Raw genomic sequence first — 17,464 nt, forward strand, 5'->3', positions numbered from 1 at the left:
AGTCTGCAGATGTATGTGGGGAGTACCTGTGTCTGTCTGTACAATACATACTCTGTAGGTACTCCGGAGTATGTGTAGGGATGCAGCTAGGTAGAGATGTCGTCATGGAAGAGGAAGGCGGTCAAGGGGGGTTCGTATCGGACACGTCATTTCCACAATATATTATTATTATCAATATTATTAGGAGCATATTGTTGGTATTGTTTTTATTTTACTCTTTATTCTCAATTCTTCTCGCATATGATGTGATTTATGTTTTGGTATAACTTTTCCGATCTGATCTGATCTGATCCAACGGGGTATAGTTCGCAACGTACCTAAGGATCCATGAACTATTGACCCATGGAACCCGCAAAACTCGACTGTGCCTTGGGTCGTTTGTTCGTGCCTAAGAATCCTACCAAACACCGCCTCAGTGGATCAGATCCGATTAATTCGGCCTTGTTGTCAAAGGATTCGGATGGAATACCCTCTAGTGGTATTCCATTAGTTAGGGCATGAAAATTATACTACGGAGTACGTCGCCTAGTTGGTTCGTCACTCACAATTGTATTATTATACAACAAATATACGAATAGTTTACTCTACCATGATGCGTCAACAAAAGAAAACTTCCATGGATCTCTCGACCCACCTGGGTTAAAAATAACTTCTAGTTTTCTTTTTCCTTTTTTTTTTCTCCTGACGGCCGGTTTCTTTTCTGCGCTGTTGTTGCTGGGACTCGGTCGATTATTAAGAAAGAAGACCTTCGGAATCCCTCCTGCCGATCCATCATTCTTCAACCTGCCCATCCCTTCACTTCTCCCTCGCCATCTTGAGTCCTGCTGCTGCTGGTTGGATCAGCTGGCATTCTTTCCTAGCCGGTTCGTGACTGCCTCATACTTCCCTGCCTCTGCATTCTTCATTCCCCTCTCCTCTCGCCTGTCTCTACTACTTCCTCCTACCTCTACTTACCCTCCACCCTCTACCTATTCATCCTCTCTACTCTCTACTCCCATCAACCTCCATGCTAACCTAAACCCCCCAACAGAGAAGATGCTGTCGGCCCCTGTCAAATCAGCCAAGCGCATCTCCTCGCTTTTCTCCCTGAGCTCCAATCGTGATACCTCCAGTCCCTCCTCTCCCGGCTCTCCCGGCTTCCCGCGAACCTCCCCCGAGCAGAATCCTGCGGATCGTCGACGACGCAGCAGTTCTCGCCCCGCCCGCCTCGTCTCCAACCCCGTCGACTATGGCGACGCTCGCTCCCTTCGCTCCCCCGGTCCCAACGATGCCTTCTCCCTGAACGATCCTCTCCCGCCGCCCCCCTCCCTACTGGCCGTCAACCAGGACCTTGCCGGCAGTGTTCCCAGCTCCCCGACGGATGGCCGACCCCAGAGTCGTGGCCGTCGATTGAGTGCCAGTCGTCCTGCCAGTTCCGCGGGGCTATTTGTCCCCGGCTCCGGCCCCGATTCGCGTCCCGGAACCCCCTCCAAACGACGCAGTTGGATGCCCGGACGCATGCGCGCCAGTTCGGTCGACACCCGCCCGACAAACCCCCAGTTACCCAGTGCCTGGATTGCCGGTTTAGAGCAGAAAATCCTCTACGACCTGGATCCGTTGGCCAGGGGAGACCAGGTATGCAACTCTCCCCCCAGGAAAATTTTTAGCGTCGCCCGTTAGTTTCCCCCTCACTAACCCCAGTTCTTCTTAGATCCCGGAGCTGTGGAACGACGCCGGCGACACCTACGTCTATCTCTTCCCCCAGAATACCGGTCGACCTCCCTCCTTCAAACTCCATTCCACAGTCTTTGCCGATTCCCCCTCCCTCAATTTCCTTGCCCGGGGCACAGACCCCCGCTACAACAACTCTCTCGAACACCAGACTCGCTCCGTCTCCTTGGGGAATCCCAGTTACTCCCCGCCCTTGGGTGCCCAGGATCGTCTTGCCGACAATGACGGCGATAGCTCCGGTAGCAGGAGAATCCCCTTTGGTGATGACGATGGGACCGATGAGTTCCAAGAACTGCATCTCTACCTCCCCGTCCCCCTGCAGGGTGATGTCTCGAACCCCCACACCCGCATCTCCCAGGAGGACACGGAAACCCTGCTGTTGTTCCGCAACCTGTTCGCCTTCTTACTCGGACAGTCGCTGATTGCGACGCCGCGCTCCCCTTCCCTCTTCTCCATCTTCATGGATGTGGCCACCCTCCTGTCGCGCTTCGAGTTTTCCAACCTCGACGGCTCCAACTTTGGTGAAACCGCCACCACCAGCTTCGGCAACTACTGCGATGAACTCCATCTGGCCGATGTCCGCCGCAGCCGGGAGAAGACCATCGAAGCCATTGTCCTGGGCGAGCGGCTACGTTTCTTTCCCCTGTACCTAGAAGGTTTCGTCCACGGAGTCGGAAAATTGGACGAGCTGAAGCAGCTGAGGAGTCCCAAATACAGCCTCATTAGCCCTGTCACGCAAAAACGCTTGGAACGTGGCTTCATCGACCTGGACACGCGTCTCCGCGTGTTGTACAGCAAGCTCGACGACTTTGACTTCCCCTCGGTCTTTTCCGGCATCGCCAACTCGGCGACTTCCGAGGAGAGCAAGGTCATCCGCTTCAAGGCCTGGAAGGCTGCCTTTATGGAATTCCGTCGCTTTGTCATGCAGTACTATCGCCAAAAGTACGGCTCCTGGCCCCCCAAGGCCCGGTCGAAGAAGAACCACTTTGAGGAGAGTGGTCTGAACCGCCAGGTGCTCCGAGAGCTATACGAGGACTTCACCAACCTCTACGACATGTTGGTCGACCGCACGGCGCTGACCACTCGCACCCTGGATATGTCCGGCGATACCTCGGAGGCCCACACCTATGAGGAAATCATGAACCGCGCCCTGCGCCAGATCGAAAGCGAGTACGATCGCGCCACGCCGCCCGTGCAGCCGCCCATTCCCTTTGACATCCCGCAATATCCCTCACTGCAGTCCCTCCACCAGAAGCCCATGGATCCTAAGAAGGAGGCGAAGAAGAAGGCGAAGAAGCTCAAGGATTCCGACATAAACGCGATCCTCATGGGTTCCTACACCCGCGAAAGCCTGCGGCCCACACCGTTCATCGAGGCCTTTATGCAATTCGAGCGGCGATGCGCTCACGGCAAGACCCTCAACGACCTCGTGGACCTGCGATGCGGGCAGTGGATCCTGCTCTACTGTGTCATCCAGGCCTTGCCGCTGCTGGTGGTGGATGTGCAGGATGTCAAGTTCACCAGCGGGGTGGAATACTTCCTGTGTATCGCCCCTCGCGGCGGTGCGCCGTGGATTCACAACGACGGCAAGGCGGCGCGCAGTTGGTTCGGCGTCGCAGGCGGCTCGGGTCTGGTCAGTCTCCCTTCGGATGTGGTCGTGAACGGGGTGGAAGGCATCTACCGGCGCAGCCACTGCTGGCAGGTGGCCGAACAGTGGGCCGAAAAGGACGCGATTCTCGCTCCGCCCACGGTCGATGACCCATACGACAACGAATCCTCGTTATCCTCACCCTACCAGGGCCAACAGTCGTCGGCGGGTTCGTCGGCGGAGCAACAGCTGCAACAATTACAGCTTCAGCAACAGCAGCAGCAGCAATACGTGGCCACGGGCTCGCCACTGCTGAGCCCCAACGGTCTGACGCCGCCGCCACCGCCCGCCATCCCTCGCACAACGTCTCCCGCCGCCCGGAGTCGCGCCGAGCATCGGCACTCGATCTACCCGGGTCTGGAAGCCCTCCCGCTGCCCGCGGGCGTCGCACCAATCGATCCTCCGTCCCGACCGATCAGTCGGTTCAACCCAAACATGAGCTTTGACGATATTCTGAAGCAGGTCCCCAACCAAAAGGGGAAGAAATAAGAGCCAGCGGCACAGATGCGCTGGGTGGTGAACGCCCTGAATTGCCCACTGGACTGAACCCGGTGGTGTCCTCGCGTACCACCATCTTGCCTTTGTCTTTTCACTCGTTGTCTCCTTTCATTTCCTACTGTTCACATCCATGTTTTCCTTGATCATAATGGGCGCACCGATTTCCCCACGGATACAAAAGGCTGAGCGGCGTATATGTGAGACCATCTGGATTGAAACCATCATTGATAAAAGAGAGACGGAAGGATTTCCTTTGCAGCGTGCATAGTTTTCGCGGCGTCATGCCCTGTTTTGAATATGGTCCCCCTCTCGTTGTTGCATCTTTCTTATTCCTTCATCTGTACACTCCTTTCCTCTGGACCTTGTTTCTCTCGGATGTCTCTGCGACCGCCTGACAGCCTGGTTGATTTGATGTTTTTACTACCCATGAGACGGATAGAGATAATACGTCCTGCGTGGACGAGTAATATATTTATTGGCCTTCGGGTTGGGTTCATGTGCGATAATGGAGTACCTTGGGTAGTAGGCAGTAGGCGCATTGGATATATATCTGGATTTCCCGTGACCGTTCATCTACGATACACTTCTTCCCACTCACTTCCCTTCTCTCCTTCTCTTTCCCTCCCTCTTCCTCCTACATGACCCATTGCACGTCAAAATCATTCGGCTACTCCAAAGACGGTGGCAACACGGGATAATATAGCCGATCGTACCACCATTGCATTAAAACGCCTCTCGGCTGACCCCACGGTCAACACGATAGGCAATGTCACAACGCAGTTAAGAATCGGAGGACAAGACCATGCTCATCCAGTGCCATTATTGAACCAATAAAACGACTATTTTAAATGTCCAAAATGACAGCAGTCTACAGAACAAATTTACAAGCACGAGTCACAATCGTGGGACAGAAAACAGCCGGCGCGGAATGATGAAAGGATCGAAATGCAGCTAACGAGGCCGGCCTACTCTTAATCGATCGTCCTCGTATCTTCCGAGGCTCTGCACCCTGCACAAAACTGGGGAAAATTCTACCCCTTTCATTTGCCTCCACCGTCTCTCTCCCTCGACAGAGACTCTGGCGGTCGGCGATAATGCCGTCGTGCTACGCATATCACTCCCCATCACTTCTTGAGAGACCCTCTCGTCTCGACCATGTCCCGGTCCCGGTCCAGCATCGCGAGCGACGGCCATGACCGACTGGAGCCGCGACTCCTGCGAGCCGCGGAAAACGACAATGTCGAAGCCCTGCGGCACATCATCGACCTCGCCCGCGACAATGGCCAATTCAGCGATAACTTCCTCCGCGTGGGACTCATGCGGAGCTGCGAACGCGGTCGCATCGACGCAACCCAGTACCTCCTGAGCCTGGGCGCAAAGACCGACGTCCCAACGCACCGTCTTTCTCCACTGCTACGCGCTGTCGAGCGCAATCACGTCCGCATCGTGCAACTCCTCCTAGACTACGGCGCCTCCTCCGAGACAACCGACAAGGAGGGCCGCACAGCGCTCATGACCGCCGCGTGGCGCAACCACTGGCACGTTCTGCAGCTGCTCATCTCGCGCGGCGCGGACGTCAACGCCCGTGACAGCAAGAAACGCAACATCCTCCACAACCTCGCCGCCGACAAGCAGTGCGACTGGGGCGACGCCGTCGTTGACCTCCTCCTCGGCACAGTCTGCGACGTCGACGCGCGCGACGAGCTCGGCCGCACCCCGCTGCACTGGGCCTGCGCGACGGGTAAGCTCCGTCTCGCTGAGCGGCTGCTTCGCACGCCGGCGGACGTCAACGCCGGCGAGTCTCGCGGCAAGACAGCCCTGCATGTGGCGATTGCGCACGGTCGGGACGACATGGTCCAGCTGCTTCTGCAGCACGGGGCGCGCATCGACTCGCGCAGCGACGGTGGCTGGACGCCGCTGCATAACGCGTGCGATAGCGGCTCGGAGACGATCGTGCGTATGTTGATGCGTGCCGGCGCGCCGATCAACTCCCAGCTGCTGAATGGAGTGACCCCCCTGCATTTGGCTGCGCAGGCAGGCCACCGTGCGGTAGTGGAGTGTCTCTTGGAGCGGCCGGATCTGAAACGTCGTGTGCGTGATAACTTCGGGAGCACGCCGTTCCTGCGCGCGGCGCAGTTCAAACGCAAAGATATTGTCGCCTTATTGGCCCCATTCAATAATGTCGATGCGCTGACACCGGACGCGCGTGGTGCGTGCGAGGGCTTCGACGCGACGGTCGTCGACTTTGGAAACTTTCACAACGAAAACCGCGTGATCAAGACCTCCGTCTTCAACCTGTTGTATGGCCGTGACGCGGAGAACTCACGCAAGCAGGCCTTCACAACCATTCCCGCGAACAGCAAGGCCACCGACTTTAGATGGATCCATCTGCCCGCGAACAACATGGCTTGGGTTGAGGCCCTCCTGACCAAGAACTTCATTGAAGAGGGCGCCCATGATGTCGAGAGTTTCAAGGGCCTGGAGAGGTCTTTCCGCTACCAGCATCGCGGCCAGCGTACCCACTCGCATTTCATGCGTCCGCTGTGTCAGAGCTCGCCGCGCGTGCCGCGGCCGATTCTGCGACAGGAAGAGAGCTACAGCGAGAAGACTGACGAGGAAAAGCCTCCGCAGATTGTCATCAACAACAATAACACCAGCAACAGCCACGCCTCCACCCGCGGAGGCGAGGACACCGCTAAGTCCAAAAAGCAAAAGAATCAGGGGACGAAGTTTGAGCGCGTGGACTCGAACTCCCAAGACGATGGCGGGAATGGCTCACAGGGAAAGAAAAGCAAGGCCCAAACCAAGAAAGGGAAGTCGGGCTCAACCCCTCCAAAGACCCGTCAGGATGACAAGCAGCGCGCGCCTCTGTCACTGTGTCGCGATCAGCCCAGCTGCAATGTGTGCATGTTCATGCCATACCTCCACTTTGAGACGGCAGAACGCCGCGAGAAAATGCAGGAGGCCATCCAGCGCGCCGAGACGCAGCATGCACCGCCTCAGGGCATCACGCGGTCCCCGACGCGCGACGAGATGCTGCTGCGGGCACATCTGGCGTCCTCGACGACATCGTTGCATGTCCGCCGCACGCTTGACCAATTCTTCTACCCCAACATCGATACGCAGACGCGCGACCGTGACCAGGTCGTGTACAGGTACCAGACGAAGGGGCAGGGCCGCGGGCGGTTTGCAACCGAGCCGAAGATCTTCATGGTCGACCAGCTGTGGATGTGGATCATGGGCACGAACTTGATCGTGACGAGTTTTCCACAGCGGTGGGAGCAACCGAAGAATGACCCGCTCAACGTCCTAGACGGCATCATCGAGGACATCAACTCGAAAACCCGCGAGCCTGTGCGCTCCGTGTACGACCTCGCGATCATCATCACCAACCGCTGCTCGGGCGTGTTTGACCGCCACCGTATGGGCGACGAGGAGTACCAGTTTCTCGACATGTTTGAGGCGTCCATCGGTATTGCGACGGACCGCGAGACTATGCTGTTCAACCGGTTCAACCGGGCGTCGGCGCAGGCGTCCGACTGGCTCAAAAACCATCGCAAGCTGAGTCGGTTTAAACAGGATTCGCCCGATGGCGACAAGCCGCATCTGCAGTTCATGATGCTCCAGGAAGACGGTGCTACCATCATCGCGGAGGACGATGAAGAGCCCCTCTTCGTCGACAACCTCCTCGATATCGGCCAGGAAATCGACCTCCTTTCCGAAGCAAAGGATATCCGAGACGAGCTCGGCATGATCCGCACGGTTTTGGAACACCAGCAGCACGTGCTGGACGACTTTTACGGGGCCATCTGTGAGATCTACCATGGACAGCAGCGGTCGCAGTACGAGGTCAAGAAACGGTTCAAGGAGCAGCAGCGTACGATCGACATGCATCTCAAGGACATCAGCCGCATGGACCACCAAGCTGAGCGCATCTACTCCTCCATCACGGATCTCCTCGATCTCAAACAGAAACACGCTAACGCTTTCGAGGCCCGCTTCGCGCGCGACCAGGCCGCCGGCACTACTCGCCAGGGCAAGATCATCATGGTCTTTACCATTGTCACCATCATCTTCCTCCCGCTGTCCTTCATCACCTCCATCTTCACCATCAACATTGCCGAATTCCCGCGCAATGCTGAGGGCAGCCAAAACCTGCACCTATCCTATGTTGCGAAGTATACCTTCGGCATTGGATTTGCCATTTCCATCCCGCTGATCCTGCTGGCGCTGTCGGTTGACGATATCGGCGATGTGTGTCTCGAGGGCGCGCGGCGCATGCGCCGTTGGTTGTCACGGCGGAGGAGTGCTTCAATGATACAGTCGGATACAGGGACTGTGGATCGGCCTGTTACGGCACGGGAAATGAAGAAGATACTCAGCGGACGACGGAGCTATGAGTCGGATCTTCCGAGTGTGTTGCCTGTCTCGACGCGAGACACGGGCCCGGTCGAGGCGGAAGAACATGTTTGTTCGTGATGACTTTTGACGATTTATGACGTATACGATAAATAGTTTGATATTAGCGCGTAGAGAAATGAAGACTTTATATGAATATAGTGGGTTAGCCATCTTGATATGCTCTTCTAGTCACATGATATGGTAGACACGTCCACCCCCTCGCGTCTCTGGTATTCTGTATAATCTTTCGCTTTAGCCAGTCTGAAATGCGCCGATTTGAAAGGATCTACGACGTGGTCGAGCCAGTGGAAGAGTATCGCCGTGGAGGATACCACCTGGTCCATCTGGACGATGTATTCCAACAGAGATACACGGTGATTGCGAAGCTCGCATACGGCCAATATTCGACTGTCTGGCTGGCCGAGGATGCAGGATCGTGAGTACTCCAGCAGATACGCAGACAATCACTAATGCCAGTTGAAGAAACCAGCGACAGGTTGCACTGAAGATACTAAAGGCAGAGATCTCCAAGAACAACACTGAACTCTCCATGCTTCTGCGAGTATCGGCTTGCCGCGGGAATCACCCCGGAAAGACAAATGTCATTGAATTGCTCGATCACTTCTATCATACAGGCCCAAATGGCACCCACTTGTGTCTTGTGTTTCCTGTGATGGTGTCGGACGGGCAGGCAATGACCACTGGTGGTGTACCACATTGCGCAGGCTACGTCCAGACTGTTTCGCGTCAGATTCTGCTCCGCCTTGACTTTCTCCATCAGTCAGGCATTGTTCATTGTGGTAGGTACTCTTCCACATACCTAATACCATGCGCTGACGGATGCAGACCTGCAACCCGCAAATATCATGGTTTCGATGGCTGGGCATGCATGCAAGGACTTTCTAGAACCTCCTGAGTTTAGCCCCGTGAAGTGGCTGGAAGGCGTGACACAAGATGACAGTGCACCCCGGTATCTGTTGCCCTCACAGAGACGCCGAGGTCAACTGGATCATGCAGATTTTACTAAACTTGTGGTCAAGATTGGGGACCTGGGAGGAGGTAAGATATCATGTGTTATTGTGCTCTTTTGCAGCTGACAGGTGCTCACAGCCCAATGGGCGCAAAAATGCGACCAGCCGCCCGTAACACCAATCTCCCTGCGCGCACCTGAGTTGATTCACAGAGAACACTGGGATGTTGGTATCGACATCTGGAGTTTAGGTTGTCTGGTAGGTGGATATTTCCTCTGAAAACAGTTCTATCCTCTGACTGACAAAAGATATTCGAACTCACGACAAACCAGCCACTATTCCCTCTGGATGTGTTCGGCCTTGCACGCGAGGAGATTGATGAACAGCATGATTCCATCATCACGCAGCGACTTTGTATTGATGGGCAGAGAGGTCAGGAGTTTGCTGCGTATGTGAAGGAGAGGCTTCCGGGTGACTTTGGTTCTGAAAATGCACACAGTCTTGCATCTTTCTTGTTGGATATGCTGCAGATCAGCCCGGAAAGACGACTGCCAGCGAAGGATCTACTCAGCGCCCCCTTTTTACTGGGGAGATCTGAAGGGTAGCGGAGTGAATGTAAAGCCATTCATCCTTCTAATACCTGGGTCCATTATCTGACCAGCCACTTGAGCTTCTAGGCTATTCTGGAACACGGCGTGGCTTCAATGGTCTAATAATCAATAAGCCACCATAGTACCCCGTGGCGGCTTTGACTCATTTTTGCGATTTTTGCCGTATTGTCAACACCTTTAGAGTGAAGTCCAGGGTCCTGCCGTGTTTCGGCCGGGATGTCAGAGATAGAGACTCTCATAATCTCAAATTTCCCGATGTTCCTTCATTACTGGATTTGTCTGAAGCCAGTCCAGCTTTTGAAATTGGCTCGAGATCACGGAATACGTACGGTCCACACCAAGTCCGTCGATGTGATCACGGAGGAGACACTATCCAAACCAATTCACTGACTGGCTTAGAAAGAAAGGAGAGACTCGGCGCCGACGAACCACAGCAGATATCAATAGGACTTGGATGCTCCAATCCAATCGATGCGCAACACATACGAAATGGGCATCGACATGCTGCATGACGAGTTCATATGATTCTAAATCCTCTGATCGAATCACGCTGCTGCCCAGCACGAGCTGAATTTTCGCATCCATGCACCGGTGTCACCCGTTAACTACTCCGTACGGGCCAAGCAGGCCAAAAGGCCCAGCTCGTGAGCCAGACTAATCAGCGGGCAGGTCGAGATTGCCTCGACAGGGACCCATGCTCGACGGGTAACTAGATCCTGCGGAATCCTCCGTCGCCCGTGCCTAGGCGAGCATTGGCGTCTCCACCGGCAGTAGTTCGAGGCAAGATGGGACGCTGTTCGGTCCACCGGCCAGCGCACGAACTGGGATGTGCGCCATTTCCTCGAATATACTTTGGCGGCGGTGATATCCCTGCAGGCGTCTTGCGTGAATGAACGTGCGAGGTACGACACTGGAGGAAGAATCATGTAACCCTGCGGTCCTTACCATTGGATTGGATGGCTGATTACACTTTGAGCTATTCGAATCTCATGAAGATTATCCGGTTGAGGGTGCCGAAAATTAATCTGATTTATTCAGACGCCCCTGTAGCCAGATGCGGTTTGTCGCCATGTCAGAGGTGGTGGTGACCAGAGGGTCTGACATGCAAGCCACAGCCACCTGTCGCAGTAACACGAGGGTCGGTCTCTCTTTAAACCAAAGCATCCTCTTCTGCATTTGAGCCTGGTTGTGCCCGTCGATGGAATGCAATGGGTCGCTTTGCGCCGGACAGTTGGACGCCCGCGGTCAATGTCACCACTTGGTTCCTACTGGTGACGGCCATCCTCAGCGTGCTGACCCGGCTGGGCACCAAGTATCGGATTTTTCGAAGATGGACGGTAGACGACTACCTCAGCATTGCGTCTTTGGTAGGTTCCTGCGGGAATATGAGCCTGTTCCACCCGTGTACTGATCGCAATAGGTGTTCTGCGCGGCACAGTCGATCGCCGTTTCGATGGCCACTGCGAATGGATACGGCGAGCATTACGGGAAGTTGAATGATGCTCAGATCGAGGGCGTCATGAAGGTGACTCGAGTCTTCTGCCTGCCAATGAACCAACTGACAGCGTGCAGTCGCAGTACTCGGCCAACCTCCTGTTCGTCGCCAGCATGTGCTTCTCCAAACTCGCCCTCACCAGATTCGTCCACGGACTCACCCCTTCGTCGTCGGATCGTCGGATCGCCGTCGGCCTGGAAGTGTTCATCGTCCTCTGGGCCGTGGCTGGCATCATCGCATCGGCATTCCAGTGCAGACCGCCCGACACATGGGACTATCTCCACGGGCAATGCTTCGACCTTGTGCGCAGATCCGTCAGACACACAACGGACCTCTAACATGCTAACAGCAGACAGGAGGCATGGCGGAAAGCCCTCGGAGCGACCAACATCTTATCAGAAGCCGGCATCGTCGCGCAGGCCGTCCTAGTCATCAGCCGAATCCAAACCAACATCCGCAAGAAGGCCGTTCTCGCCAGCGTCTTTGCCATGCGCATCTTGTGCGTACCATACCCTCCTTTCACACAGGAACACACAGCTGACCGTCCAGCGTAATCGCCGCCATCTTCTGCCAGCTCATCTACGCCCACAAAACCGCACACACACCAGACCCGACATCGGATACCTGGCCCGTGGCCGTCTCAACGCAGCTGGCCCAGTGTCTGAGCGTGGTCACCGCCTGCTCGCCGCAGTTCAAGCCGTTCCTCGACAGCCTGCGGTCGACGGGCATGCGCGTCGACGGCATGAGCCGCTACAACAAGTCCTACGGCTACGGGTCAAACTTGGGCTCGCGCGTGCGCACGGCGACGGCCAACACGCGCAGTCGTCGCCGCAGCGATGCCAACGAGCTGACGCCCATTCCGCTCAAGGAGACGCAGCAGACGCACACGCATCAGGCGACGGTGACGACGATGGGCGCGGCGCAGGACTGGGACGCCGAGAGCCAGTCGAGTCAGACGAGGATTATACGCGAGGTGCGCACGTTTACGGTGACGGAGGTGCGGGATTCGAAGGCGTTTTGTGGATGATGGATGGGTGTATAGATGGGGGGTTGGGTTCGTGTATATGCTCCATAAGTCTACCTTAGTTCCGGTTGTATGGAAGCGCATACTCCGTACGAATAATGACCACCGATAATCACAGTCGATTCAAACACCCCAGTCCTGTACTCCTACACTCCAAAGACATACGTGGAGATGACTAGGCTTGGCCGACCAGGATCTCCCTCTAGTTAATCCCCTAGTTGATCCTAGATCGAGCCTAGGATTTAGTGCTGCAACCTCAGCGCCGAGACGGATCGAGAGTCTCCGCCGACGAGCTGGAATTCTCCGGCCATTTCTGAGAGCAAAAACCCTTCGTTCAATTGGTGTCGTACTAGTCGTGCTAAGCAGGCTACTGTAGTCTGGACGGGGTGTGGATGCGACCATGGCGGCGGCCAGACCCGCGCCAACACGCCGTGATGCAGACTAATTATGTTTTCATTTCTAACAAATTGCTGGCCGTCTCGCCGCTGCTTTGCGCTGGGCGCGTTACGCTGTATGGCATGTGCTTTAGTCTTTCGCATTCCTGCATGGCATGGTGGCTGCAGTCGTGTAACCCTACCCCGGCCCCCTCGTTGACTTCAAACTTGTCGACTTTTTTCTTTTTCACTTCCTCAGCACTTTGTCTGTCTATTGTCTTGTATATTATTGTCTGTCTTTTCGTTTGTTAGGCATCATGGCCTCCCAGCATGAACTCAAGTATATGTCGCCGGACAGTCCGCACGAGGTGGAGGGCCGTCCCTCTAGCAAGGAGATGGACGACATCAACCTTGCGCGGATGGGGAAGCGGCCAGTGTTGAAGGTGATCTGAGTCCCGTCTATACTCGACGCCAGCTGACAGGGTAGCGCAATTTTGGATTGATGTCGATGCTCGGATTTAGCTGCACGATTCTCATCACCTGGGAGGGGATTACCGTGTACGTGTTGTGACCGCAATTGCGCACGCTGTGCTAACTCACGCAGACTGTTTTTGCAAGCTTTCCAAAAGTATGGACGCCGTTACGCTGGTGGATTTCTGCGATACTGACTGCTCCAGTGGCGGTCCGGCCGGCGCGGTCTACGGCTTCATCTTCGTCTGGGCTGGCGTGGCAGCAACATTCGTGGTTCTTTCGGAGCTAGCTTCGATGTGAGTATCTCTGGGACTTGAGGGAATGCAATTGACCGTTGTAGGGCTCCCACCAGCGGAGGCCAGTACCACTGGTGCTCGATGCTCGCCCCGGCGTCGTTAATGAAGCTCTTCAGCTACCTCACTGGTACGCACCCCGACTAACTCAGCCCAGCATCTACTGACGAAGCACAGGATGGTTGACGGTGATCGGCTGGCAGGCCACCTTTGCGACATCGTGCTTTCTCTCCGGCACGCTGATCCAGGGCCTCATCGTCCTCTGCAACGCCGACTACGTACCGCAATCATGGCACGGCACGCTGCTCTTCTGGGCCGTGGCCGTCTTCTCGATCGCCATCAACAGTGTGGGAGGCAAGCTGCTACCGCGCTTTGAGGGCCTGATCCTCGTCCTGCACATCCTGGGCTTCTTCGCCATCCTCATCCCGCTCGTGTACATGGCGGACCACGGCAACGCGCACGAGATCTTCACCACCTTCTACAACATGGGCGAGTGGCCAACACAGGGGCTGTCGTTTTTCATCGGGTTGGTAGGGTGTGTGTTTGCTTTTGCAGGTGGGGACGCCGCCGTTCATGTATGTTGTTTCCTTATACCCGCGCACGACAGTCCACGGCGAAACTGACAATGCAGATGTCGGAGGAAATCACCAACGCCCCCGTGGCCGTCCCCCGGTCCATCATGCTGAGCGTCCTCATCAACGGCAGTCTCGGCTTCGGCATGCTCATCGCCACGCTGTTCTGTCTCGGCGACATCGAAAAGGCCCTCGAGTCGCCCACCGGCTACCCCTTCATGCAGATCTACCTGCAGGCCACGGGCTCCGTCCCCGGCACGGCCGTCATGTGCTCCATCATCACGGTCATGGGCATGTGCACGTCTGTCGGCATGCTAGCGACCACCTCGCGCCAGCTGTGGTCGTTTGCGCGTGACCGCGGCGTGCCGCTGTGGCGGGTTTGGAGCAAGGTGCGTCTATCCCGTATCCCGCCGCATTCCGTATACTTACGAGACAGGTTACCTCCCGCACCGCAGTCCCCTTGTACTCGGTCATCCTGACGACCGTCATCGCCTGCCTCCTGGCGCTGATCAACATCGGCTCCGCGGTGGCCTTCAATGCCCTGGTCTCCATGTCCATCTCCGGGCTGTACCTGTCGTACGTGATGGTCGCCGGGCTGCTGCTCTACCGCCGCTGCACCGGCGGCATCAGCTCGTCCAAGAGCATCGCCGCTGCCGATGAGATTGTCAACACGGCCGGAGCGCGTCTCGTCTGGGGCCCGTTCCATCTGCCCGGCGTCTGGGGTATCCTCGTCAACAGCTTCGCTATCGTGTACATGCTCATCGCCGTGTTCTTCAGCTTCTGGCCGCCCATGCGGGCCGTCACCCCATCGACATTCAACTTTAGTGTTGCGGGGACGGTGACGGTGATTGTGTTCAGCCTTGTGTATTACTTTGTGCGCGCCAGGAGGGTGTATTCGGGGCCGATTGTGGAGATTCATTAGTCTGCGTGCTGCAGCTGGGACGGCTCCGAATTGCACATGCGAAGTGTAATATTTTAAAGGTCGTGCTGTACAGGTCATAGAGAAAATCAGACAAAGCATATCCCTATCGATCCTGTCGACTCCTGTCAACGTCGTATCACATGGGCCGAGTTACGTCTGTCGCGTCGAGTCTGCCCGATGAAGGAGCATCCGCAAACATCCGCAGCCATCACCGAGCAGACTTGAGACGATCTTCGTGATCCATATCTTGAACAACTCCTGTGTCCACATGTGCACCCGAGCCTCCGGGCGGATATGTTCGGGGAGTCTCGGAGTCGGGCTGGCTGGCTTCCGTTCCGTGAAATCCCAACATAGTGTCCGAGGTGGATCGTGAATGAACGTGAGTCAGAGTTCCGGTGAGACTTCGGGGGGAGTAGACCGAAGACAGGAGGATGGAAGCTGCTGGATGAGATTCCGATGCCCTGTGATAGCGAAGGACTCGGGTTCATCCACCGCCTGACGGTTTCGACAGATGAGGTCATGATGTGTTCAGCACCGCCTTTTATAGTCGATCTGCCCGGAGCCCAGCCATACATACAGACGGAATTCACATAGAACAATCTAACGTTTCCGGATCAATACTACTAGTAGCAATGCGACCGAGGTCAATTGGCTGCGCAGTCGCATACTTCCGTCGGCCAGCACCCATCCTCTTCTGTGGCAGCCATGTTTCCAAACGAAGACTAGCAACCCAAATCCAGCACTCGGCAGCCTTCGCAGAGCCAGACCATGGCAAAGAACGCGTGGTAATACTCGGCTCTGGCTGGGGCGGGTACACGCTCTCGCGAAAGCTGTCTCCGAAATCGTTCAAACCGCTCGTCATCTCACCGCGCTCCTACTTTGTCTTCACGCCGCTGCTGACCGAGGCCGCCAGCGGGTCGCTGGACTTTTCCAACATCGTGGAGCCGGTGCGCGATCCGCACGCGCGGGTGGACTTCATCCAGGCGGCGGCGCGGGCGGTCGATTTCGACAAGAAGACGGTCCTGTGCGAAGCGACCGTGGTCAAGAGCGGGGTGACGGAGTCGCCGCGGACGCCGGGCGAGGAGCGCGCGACGGAAGAGGGGCCTGAGACGACGCAGTCACCGCCTCTGGCGCGGACGCGGCGCTGGGAACAGGGCGAGATGTTCGAGGTGCCATACGACAAGCTCGTGATCGCCGTGGGCGCGGTGAGCAAGACGTTCAACACGCCGGGTGTCCGGCAGAACGCCATGTTCTTCAAAGACATCGGCGACGCACGGCGGGTGAAGAGGCGGGTGCGCGAATGCTTCGAGCTGGCGGTGCTGCCGACAACAACCCCGGCGATGCGGCGGTGGCTGCTGCACTTTGCGATCGTGGGCGCGGGTCCCACGGGCACGGAGCTTGCGGCGTCGCTGCGCGATTTCATCACGAAGGACCTGATCGCGCTGTATCCGGGGCTGGCCGGGGTGCCGCGCATCTCGCTGTACGACGTGGCGCCCAAGGTGCTGTCGATGTTTGACGAGTCGCTGTCGCGGTATGCGATGGAGACGATGCGCAAGGAAGGCATTGACATCAAGACCTCGCACCATGTCGAGGGTCTGCGCTGGGGCGCGCCCGACGCCGCGCCGCCGTACGAGATGGACCCGAAGCGGTGTCTGACGCTGACAACGGCCGAGGAAGGGCCGGTCGGGGTGGGCATGTGCGTGTGGGCAACGGGTAACGCGATGAACAAGTTTGTCGCCAACGCGTTGCAGCAGGTCGAGCCGTTCCCGGCGGCGTCGGCGGTGATGAAAGACGGTAGTGCGGCGTCAGACCATACGGTGGACGCTCAATGGCACGTCAAGAAGGCGCCCAAGGTGGGTGCACTGCTAGTGGACGGACACATGCGCGTGCAGCTGGAGAACGCGGATGGACAGACGGCGGTGCTGCAGGACGTGTATGCGCTGGGAGACAATGCGATGCTGGAGACGGGAGCACCGCCGGCGACGGCGCAGGCGACATCGCAGGAGGCCAAATGGCTGGCAACGCGGCTCAACCGCGGGGACCTGGCGACATCGCCGCCGTTCTCCTTTCACAACATGGGCACGATGGCGTACATTGGCGACGCGCGCGCGCTGATGCAGTTCCCGCAGGAGCAGGGGAGCGGACATCTGACGGGGCGCACGGCGTCGTTTGTGTGGAAATCAGCGTATCTGACGATGAGCATCAGCTGGCGGAACAAGCTGCGAGTGGGATTCCGGTGGTTGTTGAACAATCTGTTTGGGCGCGATGTGTCGCGATACTAAGTTCAGTTCTGTATAGCCCAGAAAGGAAGGTCTAGCCAGATACTCTATTAGGTAACGGCGGACTTTTGTCCGCTCGTCATTACATAACGAACATCCACGGATCTATATCTATCTGCCGTCGCTGCCTGGAGCCATTCTGCCATATCTTCACGGCTACAAGATCAATTATTCCAATTCTTTCCCAATTCTTGC

At 56.7% G+C, this 17,464-nt stretch overlaps 6 protein-coding genes across 6 annotated transcripts; all 6 read left to right on the plus strand.

Moving 5' to 3' along the window:
- Positions 1-1,035: 1,035 nt before the first annotated feature.
- Positions 1,036-3,847, plus strand: ATEG_00648 (uncharacterized protein; the record flags this gene model as incomplete). The annotated part of the gene is made up of 2 exons (XM_001210734.1): positions 1,036-1,614; positions 1,691-3,847. 2 exons carry the CDS (start codon positions 1,036-1,038, stop codon positions 3,845-3,847), a joined length of 2,736 nt encoding a protein of 911 aa, XP_001210734.1.
- Positions 3,848-5,011: 1,164 nt separating this feature from the next.
- ATEG_00649 (ankyrin repeat protein) lies at positions 5,012-8,335 on the plus strand (the record flags this gene model as incomplete). The annotated part of the gene is made up of 1 exon (XM_001210735.1): positions 5,012-8,335. The coding sequence occupies one exon, from the start codon at positions 5,012-5,014 to the stop codon at positions 8,333-8,335; it is 3,324 nt and encodes a 1,107-aa protein (XP_001210735.1).
- A 616-nt stretch (positions 8,336-8,951) lies between these two features.
- ATEG_00650 (uncharacterized protein) lies at positions 8,952-9,833 on the plus strand (the record flags this gene model as incomplete). The annotated part of the gene is made up of 4 exons (XM_001210736.1): positions 8,952-9,057; positions 9,104-9,316; positions 9,368-9,486; positions 9,537-9,833. The coding sequence occupies 4 exons, from the start codon at positions 8,952-8,954 to the stop codon at positions 9,831-9,833; spliced, it is 735 nt and encodes a 244-aa protein (XP_001210736.1).
- Positions 9,834-11,047: 1,214 nt separating this feature from the next.
- ATEG_00651 (uncharacterized protein) lies at positions 11,048-12,361 on the plus strand (the record flags this gene model as incomplete). Its single annotated transcript, XM_001210737.1, has 5 exons — positions 11,048-11,206; positions 11,260-11,364; positions 11,412-11,636; positions 11,691-11,833; positions 11,884-12,361. The coding sequence occupies 5 exons, from the start codon at positions 11,048-11,050 to the stop codon at positions 12,359-12,361; spliced, it is 1,110 nt and encodes a 369-aa protein (XP_001210737.1).
- A 688-nt stretch (positions 12,362-13,049) lies between these two features.
- ATEG_00652 (putative GABA permease) lies at positions 13,050-14,990 on the plus strand (the record flags this gene model as incomplete). The annotated part of the gene is made up of 8 exons (XM_001210738.1): positions 13,050-13,175; positions 13,220-13,290; positions 13,337-13,360; positions 13,410-13,499; positions 13,544-13,626; positions 13,674-14,071; positions 14,128-14,457; positions 14,505-14,990. 8 exons carry the CDS (start codon positions 13,050-13,052, stop codon positions 14,988-14,990), a joined length of 1,608 nt encoding a protein of 535 aa, XP_001210738.1.
- Positions 14,991-15,622: 632 nt separating this feature from the next.
- ATEG_00653 (putative pyridine nucleotide-disulfide oxidoreductase) lies at positions 15,623-17,272 on the plus strand (the record flags this gene model as incomplete). The annotated part of the gene is made up of 1 exon (XM_001210739.1): positions 15,623-17,272. The coding sequence occupies one exon, from the start codon at positions 15,623-15,625 to the stop codon at positions 17,270-17,272; it is 1,650 nt and encodes a 549-aa protein (XP_001210739.1).
- Between the last annotated feature and the right edge of the window lie 192 nt (positions 17,273-17,464).

The sequence above is a fragment of the Aspergillus terreus genome, genomic scaffold (assembly GCF_000149615.1).
Source record: "Aspergillus terreus NIH2624 scaffold_1 genomic scaffold, whole genome shotgun sequence".
NCBI lineage: Eukaryota > Fungi > Ascomycota > Eurotiomycetes > Eurotiales > Aspergillaceae > Aspergillus > Aspergillus terreus.